Raw genomic sequence first — 11,080 nt, forward strand, 5'->3', positions numbered from 1 at the left:
GCGATGTCAGACTAGCTTAATCCAATCTAGAGAGAGGTGGACCCTTTGGGGATTCTGTCTGAGCTGTATCACATGTTAGCATCCAGGCAAGACACGAAAAACCCTCCTGTTGCATAGAGTCATTTGAAACCGTTTGTCAGAACAGGTCTGGGCCTGGGATCTGGCCCAGAGATCTGGAAAGTCACCTCCCTGTTCCACCTTCATGGGCTTTTCTCCTTCCCGGGCAGCCACCTGGGGTCATCCACACTGGGCACACTGTCCAGAAGTGCTTCCTTGCTCAGAACTGGGAGCTGCCTCCCTTGGGGCCTGATTCCTCCCTTCGAACAGCCCAGACCAAACCTCATCATGTTCAGCCCTCCACAGAGGCATGCGTCCGTTCACCTGCTGGTTTAAGCACCAGAGACAAAATAAAACAGCCTCTCTGCCCACAAAATGCTCATAACCTAGCGGGGACGAATGAGTCAAACCACAGCCACAGTACAGTGTGACAGAAGGTGCAAACGTGACACGGGGTGATGCAGAGGGTGCTATTGTGTGAGAGGCATCTGCAGAGGCTCCTCACAGCAGGCAGCACATGGGCTGGGTCTCCCGGGACAGGGAAGGCAGAGAGGGAATTCCAGGGAAGGAGATGAGAGTAAATTAGGGATATGGGAGAGGGGGCGGGGCGAACATGGTGCATCTTAGGGGCTGGAGGTGATTTGGTTTGGCCCCCGTAGTTTAGATCTGCATCCTAACCTTCAAGCTCAGCATAACTCTTTGCATTTTCACCCGTGTACAGCAAAAATCCATCACTCTTTTCGGGCCACTGACCCTAAATCCAGCCCCACTGTTTGGACAGGGCACTCCCACCAACTTTACCGTTGGAGTCACAGACCGGCACACACTGCTTCTGTAGAGTGATGTCCTTCAGACACTTGGCGGATTTTCAGATACGCACACCCTTGGTGGCCTGACTAGTTTCATGAGTGTTCTTAAAGTGAATGTGAAGATTTAAACGTCTTGATTTACATGATTTTGGGGGGGTTTCTGGGTTAAGTGAATAGCGAACCATTTTCAGAAGTCATTTCAGGCCACTTAGGGGAAAAGCAAGATAGATAGATAGATATACACACACACAAATGTGATATATATGATTTTATTTATTTATTTTTAGAGAGAGGGGAAGGGAGGGGAAAAGAGGGAGAGAAACAATATGTAGTTGCCTCTCATGCGCCCCCTACTGGGGGTTGGGGGACCTAGCCCGCAACCCAGGCCTGTGCCCTGACTGGGAATCAAACTACTGACCCTTTGGTTTGCAGGCCCGTACTCAATCCACTGAGCCACACCAGCCAGAGCTATTTTTTTTAATTGAGGTGAAATTCACACAACATAAAATTAACTGTTTGAAAGTGAAAAATTCAGTGGCGTTCAGTACACTCACAATGTTGTGCAACTACCACCTCCACCTTTTTTCAAAACATTTCCAGCACCTGCAAGGAAACCCAGGCCCACTGAGCAGTTGTTCCTTACTTCTACCTCCCCGAGCCCGGGGCCACCAATTTGCTGTGCCTGTTTATTTGCCTGTTCTGGGTGCTGCCTCCAAATAGAACTGTACGACATGTGATCTTTTGTGTCAGCTTCTTTTACTTTGCCAACAGACATTAAGGAGGAGGAGCTGACAGAAGTTGGTGACTGGCTGGCTGTGGGAGAGAGGGATAAGTTAAGCCTTTGGTAATGTGTGGACGTGGACACCCCTCCCTGAGGAAGGAACCCAAGAGGAGCAGCCTGGGTGATGGGGTGGGCAGGAAGGAAGAAGACTATTGTCTTCATTTGGGAGCTGTTGACTTGGGGGGGCCTGTGGATAGCTGCAGGGACATGCCCAGGAGCAAGTGGCTGTCCAGGGCTGGGTTGAAGGTATAGATCTGGGCGTGGTCAGCATGTGGGTGTGGCTGGCGTCTGGGATGGAGCAGAGAGCAGGAGAGAGTGGAGGGTCAAGGTTTTGACCCTGGGGACAGAGCCTGACAAAGGGCAGCTAGAGAAGAGGAGAAAAGCCGAGTGTCCCCCCAGGCAGGGAAGGGAGCTGTATATTCCAACCTTATTGGAATATTCCTTCCCAGACCTTTGAGAATCTGAAAAGTGCAGACTCACTCCACAGAGAAAATGCACATAGATGCATCGTTTGAGATATCATCTCAGCAGATGCTCTGGAACCCAACCAAGGACTTGGTGTTCATAAGCCTCAGGTGAAGAACCTGTGGGGCTGCAGATTCAAGAAGAGTGTGGTCACTTACTTGGCCACAGCCATGAAGGGGTGAATGAAATATTACTTAGATCTGGCAAGAAATGCATCCTGCATGGCCTTCACATTCTTCACAGAAGGCGGATGTAGGCTCTCAAGGAGCAAACAGGGAACAGTGACTTAGAGTCATGAGTCTATCCTACCTTTTCAGTAGGCTCAGCTGTGAAGGGGTGGAGTCCATGGCAAGGCAGTCTTAGAGAGGAGCTGAAGAACGAATGGAGGAGAAGTGGAAGATGCCCAGAGGGGGTGTTAGGATGGAGAGGTTTCGGGGGAGGCAGGCTGAGGGCAAGTAACATAAGTTGTCTATGGCTCCCCACCCTCACTCATGTGGGCAATGCCAGTGCTTGTGAGGGTTGGCTGAGATGAAGTGTGAAGTAATCCATGTAAAGCCCTTGACCAGTGCCTGGCACATAGATACTGATAATACACATCTGTTATTATTATTGTTGTTGTTATTATTGTTATTATTATTATTTTTATCACCATCCAGTGCCCAGGTGCTTGGGGCACACTTCTCCCCTGAGAAGCAAGAAGGATGTTCCAGGGGTGCAGATGGATCCAGGTGTGGTTGGGGTGGGAGTGAGCGTGTAGAGGGAGCCATTCTCCGCTTCCTCCTCCTCCCCAAGGCCTCGTCTTGCCGGCAGATAGGAGGCTGGGTGGAAGGAGAAGGGAATGTGTGAGGGCAGCGGGGGAGAGAGCTGGACGTGGGGGCGTAAAAGGTCACCAGACAGTGTCTGGCGTCTGAAGGCACCAGAGCCATGGCTGTACAACTCACCCTCCGTGCTCGGCAGCTTGGTGTGCGGTGGAGCAACAGGTTCTTCTACTGATCCCAAATCGGGCGTTTGTGGAGGCATGGGACGGAGGTGGAGTCAAGGTCAAAAGAGAATGGCTCTTTGGGGAACAGTTCAGAGGTTCCTCAGAAGTTTAGCATGGTTATGATATGTCCCAGCAATTCCACTCCTGGGCAGTTACCCAAGACAACTGAAAACATGTGTCCACACAAAAGTTTGTATGACAACGTTCGTAGCGGCATTACTCAAAATAGCCAAAGAGTAGAGACAACGCAGATGTCAACAGATGAATGGATTGACAAGTGTGGTGTGTCCATCCAATGGAGCACATTCAGCCTTCCAAAGGAATAACATCGTGACATGTGCTATGATGTGCATGAACCTTGAAAATATTCTAGGTCAGGGAAGCCAATCATAAAAGTCTACATATTGTGTGAATCTATTTATATTAAATGTCCAGACTGCAAATCTATATGCAGAAAGGAAATCTGTGGTTTCCAGGGGCTGGAGGAAGTGGGGAGTGACTGCTCATGGGGACAGGGTTTCTTCTTGGGTGATAAAGTTGTCCGCGGTGATGGTTGCACCATTCCAAATGTATTATAAACCATTGAACTGTACACTTTAAGTGAGTGGGCCGTATGACACATGAATTAAATTTAATAAAGCTGTTGCGCTCACAACGGACAAATGGCCAAAGCACTGGCTCATGGAAAAAAGTAAAGCTAAGAGGGCGAGGATAGGCAAGGAAGGAACAGTGACAAGAGCTGAAGTCAAGGGATGAATGAAGTGGAGCAAACAAACCAGAGCCCCAGGGCTGCAGGCCGTCACTGAGGGGTGGGTGCTGGGAGCCTCACAGTGACAGTGACATCTCCAGTCTTCTGCTCTCCAGGCTGATCATCTCCAGCTTTTTTCTAATCTTCCTCCTACGCTGTGATTTCAAGTCTTGCCCATTGAGATTTCTCCGTGTGTGTCTTCTTGTCCCCACTGCTCTCCAGCCCCTGAGTATTGACATCGTTCATCGATGACTGCCCGGCTCCCCTGGCTTGGTTGGGATAGTCCCTCCGCTCCCCTGCTCCCCCGCGCCAGGGAGGCAAGGCCACCCTTCTCGGTGTCTTGACCCTTTGGACTGCCATAGGAAAACTTCAAGGATCGGGTGACTTATAGACAGCAGACATTTAATTCTAGAAGCTGGAAGTTCCAATCGGGGAGCCAGCCTGGTCAGGTGAGGGTCCTCTTCCAGGTCACAGACTTCTTGTGCCCTCAAATGGATGAAAGCAGAAGGGAGCTCCATGGCCCTCCTTTATAAGGGCACTGATCCTCTTCATGAAGGCTCCACCCTCTTGAACCAATCACCTCCTGAGGATCCTCCTAATACCATCACCATGGGGGTTAGCTTTCAACATAGGAATTTTGGAGGGACCCATTCAGACCATAGCACCAGGCAAAGGTCCAGCACCTTGGCACTGCTGCACCTCTTCGTCCCCATGAGGAACAGCTCAGATCTCTGGCCAGCGGCCCCACTCTTCCCTGAGACGACCCCTCCCAGCCCAGCAAAGATCCTCACTGCCTCCTTCCCATTTTCACCCAAGAGTCCCAGTGGTGTGCCCTGGCCCTACAGCTGCTGGACAGAGGGCAGCAGGTCCCAAGGTGATGAGGTGGTGAGATGGGACATCTGGAGCCACCAGGCCTTGTCACCCACTGAGACCATGTGCCCTGATCTTGCCTCTCTCCTCACCCTGCAGAGTACTCAGTAGCCATGCCTAAGTCTGCGTTCCCAGGCCTCTTCGTGCTGGGGATGTTGCTCTGGAGTCTGCTGGAGTACCTCCTCCACCGCTTCCTGTTCCACATGAAGCCCCCCAGCAACAACTATTACCTCATCACACTGCACTTCATCTTGCATGGCCAGCACCACAAGGTGAGCATGGCAGGCTCCCTCCTGGGCCCTGGCATCACCAACCAACTCACAGGAGCTGCCCGTCCTTCTGTGGGACCTGCTGGGCACAAGAGGAGATCAGGGCATGTGCTGCTGCTCAGAAGAAGGACTGGGTCCTCATCTGGACTGGGCATGGGCAGAGTGAGCATGTGTGTGTCTGTATGCCCCCATTGCCAGCACCAGGCACCCTCAGGTACCTTTCATGTACCACCTTTAACCCTCACAACAACCCATTCATTCATTCAGCAGGTGTTCACTGAGTGCTCACTCCATTCAAGGCATGATTCTAGACACCACTAACCAAGAGTCCAAGGTCACTGCCCTTGTGGAGCTGCCAGCCGAAAAGGGTGCTGCAGTTATTCTCATTCCACAGAGCAGCAAACTGAAGCTTGAGGGAATTAGGAAACTAAGGAACACGGCCCAGGTTACACCTGTCTCAACCAGGATCTTGTGTCCCACTCTGTGAATTCCAGAGTCTGTGCTCTCAACCACCCACCACCCTGGGGCTCTTCAAGGGCCACACCGTGGTCCCCGTGGCAGGGACTGGAAGCCAGGTCTGCCCAGAGGGGGCTGCATCCCGCTGCCCCCACACCATGCTGTTCTCAGCCGGTCCCTGGCACCTGTCCTGAGCCCGGCCCTCCAGCACACCTCTGGTCCCGCTGCTCCTGTGTGAGGGGAGAGGCCCTCATCAGCGCATCACTGAAGGGCTATTGCCGGCTTTCTCTTTTTTCTGCCAGTCCAGAGGGGGCCTGTCTCTTCTCAGAATCCTCACTAAGCAGTCACTAAAATCTGACCTCTATGCCAGGCCTTTGTCCCTTAAAGCTCCAGAGCTTAAGGCCTATTTCTCTTGTTGTTTAATGTGACAACACCCTGTTGGAGCAAAGAAGGGCCCCTGTTAGGACAGGGGGTGGGGAGAAAGTCGTGGACACTCCCAGCATCTCCCCACTGCGTGAGTCGGCCTTCACCTCAGGTTCAGTGTGTCGCCCTCCTGGACAGTCAAGCCCTGGTCTAAGTGCCCCACCTGGCGATTGGAACTGGGGCTCCCCTTCAGCACGTTACAAATTCCACAGCCAAAGTGGCCCCTTGAGCGTAAAGCAGAACCCTAAACGGTGAACCCCTCATCACACCCACCCTTTGTTCTCGTACTGCATTCCAGGTCCCATTCTGGCTGGGAAATTGGGGACGGGACAGTGTCTCTAGGGCTTTCAGGCATGGTGGCCCACTCTCCCCAAAGCCACTGAAGGTGCCACACCTGCCCAGGACAAGTCGCTGCCCCCTCCCTGGGATGACTGGGCTGCTCCGCCCCATCCTATAAAGGGGTCTCCACCATGACTGCAGGCAGGCCCCTGGTGGCATTCTGACCCCTGTGCGTCTCGGCCCACAGGCACCCTTCGACGAGTCCCGCCTGGTCTTCCCTCCTGTGCCGGCTTCTCTGGTGATCGCCCTGATCTACACGGTGTTACAACTCCTCCTGCCCGAGGCGGTGGGGGGTACTCTGTTTGCGGGGGGCCTGCTGGGCTACGTCCTCTACGACATGACCCACTACTACTTGCACTTTGGATCACCGCACAAGGGCTCCTACCTGTACAGCATGAAGGCCCACCACGTCAAGCATCACTTTGCACATCAGAAGTTAGGTAAGGACCGGCCAGCACCTCCCAGACTCACTCATTTGATCATTTGTTTATTCGACAGCCACCACGAAGCCCCTGCCAAGGGCCTGGCACCATTCTAGGTGCTGGGGACACACAGACAGCAAGGCGAGCCTGGGGCTCCCATCCTGCCCTCTGGCATGGGGCCTGTGTGGAGACAAACAAGGAATCCAGTCAATAGTACAAGATCACTCTGGGCAATAAGTGCCACGGAGAAAATAAAGCAACAGGACGTTAGAGGAGCCGTGTAAAGCAGGGAAGGGGTCCAGCCCCGTCTAATAAAATATGCACGTCACAGATGTGGTTTTTAAATTTTCGAGTGGCCACATTAGCCCATAAAAATAAATGGGTGAAATTAATTCTTTTAACAGTATATTTTAGTAAGCCAACTATAGCCAAAATATCATTTCAATATATAATCAGTGTAAAATATTGTTAATGAGATATTTTACATTCTTTTTCTTACATTAAATATTCCACGTGTATTTTGCAATTACAGCACATCTTCATTCAGGTACTAAGTTTTCATTGGAAATACTTAATCTGCATTTAGAGTTTATAAAATTTACAGTTAAAAAAAAAGTAGATTCACATTGCTCTGAATGTGCTTAAAAGGTTTCCAGTAATTGAGTTGAGTGTAAGTTTTTAAATTGAATTTTCCGTTAATTAAAATTAAACGAGATTAGAAATTTAGTCCTTAACCACGCCTCCCTGTGCTTAGCGGTCCTGTGGGCTAGTGGCTGTCACGTCGGAAGGCAGAGCAGTAGATAAAGTGGCCCAGGAGGATGTCACTGCAGAGATGCCGTTAGAGCCGAGGCCTAACCTAAGGGAAGTTGACGTCCTACGTCTGGGGAAGGGGCAGCTTGGGAGCAACGGGTGCAAAGCCTTGAAGAAGAAATGAACTTGGATCTTCAAAGAGAAGGGGGAGGAAGAGGCAGGCAGGGGCCAGGCTTCGCTAGGAAGTCAGACCAGATGAAAGATGCGGGTTTATTCCAGGGGCCTCCCGGGGAGACCGGAAACACGGGCGTCCTGCTCCTGACTTCTGCCAGGAGGGCCCTGAGAGTTGGGAAGGCCAGCAAGGTCAGACTGGCTCTCTTTCCAAGCGGATTTATCCCCTTCCTGGGGCAGTGCCTCCTCACCTTCTCCCTATTCGTATTCCTCTCTAGGATTTGGCATCAGCACTAAACTCTGGGATTACTTTTTCCACACCCTTATGCCAGAAGAACCCCACCGGAAGAGGCAGTGACAACTCCCAGCCCCATGCGGCCCCTGCCCCACCCCTGCCCCCATCCAGACCCTGCCAAGGAGATTTGGCCAGGCAGGATGGGCTCTGTCCAGCTCTCGGGCGTGGTGAAGGGTGCTGGGGAGGCCCTGAAGACTGAGAAGGACCCCGAGACTGACCTCCTGACCCACTGGGTGGCCAAACGGCCCTAAAAGATTAGCTCTCATCAGCAGCATCTATGCCCAGAGTCTTGGCCCACAGGACTGCGTTAGGACCCCACGAACATGATCAGCCCCAAGGGGAATGAAGGAAATGGACCCCTGTGACTTCCTGACCGGCCTGTGATCCACCTGTGTCACCCCCTGGGAGCCATCCCCCACAGCAAAGAATGGGGTCTTTAGGGCCTCAGCCTGGTCTTCCACACCTTCCCTTCCTGGGGCCGGTTTACTGGCTTGGCCTTCTCCTGGTGAGTGGAGAACACTGAGGTGGATGAAGGGCTCTCCCCAGAAGAGAGAGCATGATGCCTCCCACAGGCTGCCCCAGATCCCAGGGCAGTGCCTTTGTCCGCTGCCAGTCACAAGTTCTGGTGGCACCACCAGACGCCTCCGGCTAAGGCCACACCTGGCCCTCACCTGCCCATGCAGATGTAAGAGGCCAGCTGGCCTTGGCCTCAAGGCTGGCGGGAGCCCAAGCCCCTTTCTTTAGGAACCACCAGCTGCTCTAGCCATCTCTCCCCTGCCTCCAGGGTCACAGAGCTTTTCTCCAGGGGGGCCAGAGAGGCCTCTCTGTGGGTGGGAGCCCAGCCCCATTCCCAGGCATTCCTGGCTGCCTCCTGGCACAGCTGGGCTCCTGCCCCCTCACTCAGGACCCTTCCATCCAGTGCCTCCTTAGGCCAAGAAGGAGCCTTTATTTGGTGCCTTATCTCCCTCACCACTTGCTTCCCTACCCTCCCTCCGGCAGATGAGGCTCTTAGCCCCTTCTTCCCCATAACCAAAACCCTCACTGCCCGTAGGAGGGGCTTATTTATAAACCATGTAAATGCTCCAGTAGCTGCTCAGACCACCCTTTCTAATCCTACATGTTGAGCTTATGTAAACCTTTGTCCTATTTGTATTCCCTTCTGACCCACAAACCGTTACTACTTGAAATTTAAAAAAAAAACTCGAACATAAAGGCTAAAGAGAAGCAGATGACCGATCCTGTGATTTGTACTGTTTACTGTGGAGTTATTTAAAGATTTTGGAATAAATATACAAACTGCAGTTGTGAAATAAAGGTGTAAATAAATTGTATATTTTGAAAAATAAAAACATTTTAAAGGAAACCAACAGAGATTAGTTGCAATTATTGATGTTGAGTCACCAGACTTCATCATGAAGGGTGCGGGATGGGGACGGTCCGTCCAGCAGGGAGGAGTGTTTACCACTCACCGGGTTGTGCAGACTTACTGGGACATGGTGATAAAAAGCCAGCCAGCTCCTAGGTTCTGGCTTGGTTTTATTACTGTTTTAAAATTCTCCGCAGACAGCATTTCCCCTTATTGCCTACACATGGGGTGAAGGTGTGGGGAATATGGGGGGCTTCACCCCCATTAACTGTCTCAGCACACCGCTAGGGGGATGCATCCTCTGGATTTTATCAGATCCCCACTGAGATTCCAGTTGACTTTCCTAAAACAAAGGAGGGAGACTCTAGCAACAAATACACATGGTGGGAACTAGAACATCAGGCCAGCTCAGTCTTGGTGAAATGGCTTCTCAGGATGTCTTCACAGTCTGCACATCTGAACTGCCTGAGGAATCTGTCCAAACGCAGACCCAAGTTTGCAACCCAGAGTGTAGTTCAGCAGGCTCGACAGAGGTGGGCATCCCTGGGTTTCCCTACCCAAGGATGAGGAAGTGGATGCAGAGGCAGACTCGGAAGCTGAAGCAGATGTGAACTACTGCTGGCAAGGTCCTGGCCACATGGAGGGAGCCCCAGCCCTTGCTGCATCTCCCTGCTCTGGCAGCCCATGGTGGCTCTGTCCCTGCAGCTCCCAGCCTGAAGATAAGTGCCAGCTACCTGAGCCACCCCTCCCTCAAGTGCCTGGAATCTGTCACAAGTCACAACCCCCATTTCCTAGATGATACTGGAAATCCAACCATGGAGCGTCACACCTGAGGGGCAGCGAAGGAAGAAATTGACAAGTCGTAAATATACAAGTCCACCAGAGAAAAGTCTAAGTTGAGTACATCTGAGCCAAAAAATAATTGAAAAATACTTATTTAAAAAGATTAAAAAAGAACCGGAAAGTAACACGAAAATCTAAGTGAGTTTGTCAATAAAGTTTGTAGGGGGTGGGAGTGGAGGGAATAGTAGAAAAAAAAAACCCTCACAAAACTAAGCCAACCTGTTAATAAAAAGATCTGCTCCGTGCACACCAAATCGATTCTCCAAGAGCTTCTTGTTGCCCCCGCTATGACTTTCCGGGGGTTTAGGAATGTCCACAAGGCCTTTGGAAGAGAGAGGGAGCCCTGCCTTACAGATGAGAAGAATGTAGCAAATGCCACGAAGCCCTTAATCTCAAGCCAGTTGGCAATCATGGTGCAGTCCATACTCAGTGACCATCTGGTAGAGTTGGAGAACTTTATCATCAAATGCAAGAGACACAAGAATCAAAGATTAGGCACTAAAGCAAGTGTGGGACATTATTAAAATGCCAACACAACCAACATGATGGGAGAGCCTGACACGGCATGTAATTATGTCTTTCTGTAGTGAGAGAAGACACAAAAATCATCAGAGATGTTTCATGTTCGCTCAGCAAAGGCCATTTAAATTCTGACCAGCATAAAGCAAATACACAGGTTGACCGACTCTCAATGGTCCTGGAGATTTACCTTATGTGATGCTCCAGCTGCCCTGGCAGAGGACAGGCCCACAGCCATTATGCATATTTATTTCTGACATCATACTTCCAGACATGCTTGCTCTCTTTGGGCACTTCCTGGCTGACCTGAAGAACTGTCCTCTGAACTGGATTTTGTTCCACTTCTCCACTGGCTCTGACCTCCAGTCCCTGCCTTGGACTTCGTATGATTTCAGATTGTGCCAACACAATGTCCAACTTGTAACTGGTCCCAGTAAATGTTAATCTTGCCTCTAGCAGATCTCTGGTAATTTATACATCACTTGGTCGGTCCTTCTCCACCTGTTCCCTGGCTT

At 51.2% G+C, this 11,080-nt stretch overlaps 1 protein-coding gene across 1 annotated transcript in view; it reads left to right on the forward strand.

Annotated features, from left to right (window-relative positions):
* FA2H (fatty acid 2-hydroxylase) overlaps positions 1-9,037 on the forward strand; it is a 50,207-nt gene extending 41,170 nt beyond the window's left edge. Inside the window, exons 5-7 of the mRNA XM_037063629.1 lie at positions 4,812-4,984; positions 6,387-6,639; positions 7,821-9,037. Of these exons, the coding sequence (XP_036919524.1) occupies positions 4,812-4,984; positions 6,387-6,639; positions 7,821-7,900 (506 nt within the window). The 3' untranslated portion in view covers positions 7,901-9,037. The remainder of the gene's footprint in view (positions 1-4,811; positions 4,985-6,386; positions 6,640-7,820) is intronic.
* The last annotated feature ends 2,043 nt before the right edge of the window (positions 9,038-11,080 follow it).

The sequence above is a fragment of the Sturnira hondurensis genome, unplaced genomic scaffold (genome assembly GCF_014824575.4).
Source record: "Sturnira hondurensis isolate 20B ecotype Veracruz unplaced genomic scaffold, ASM1482457v3 Scaffold0014745, whole genome shotgun sequence".
NCBI lineage: Eukaryota > Metazoa > Chordata > Mammalia > Chiroptera > Phyllostomidae > Sturnira > Sturnira hondurensis.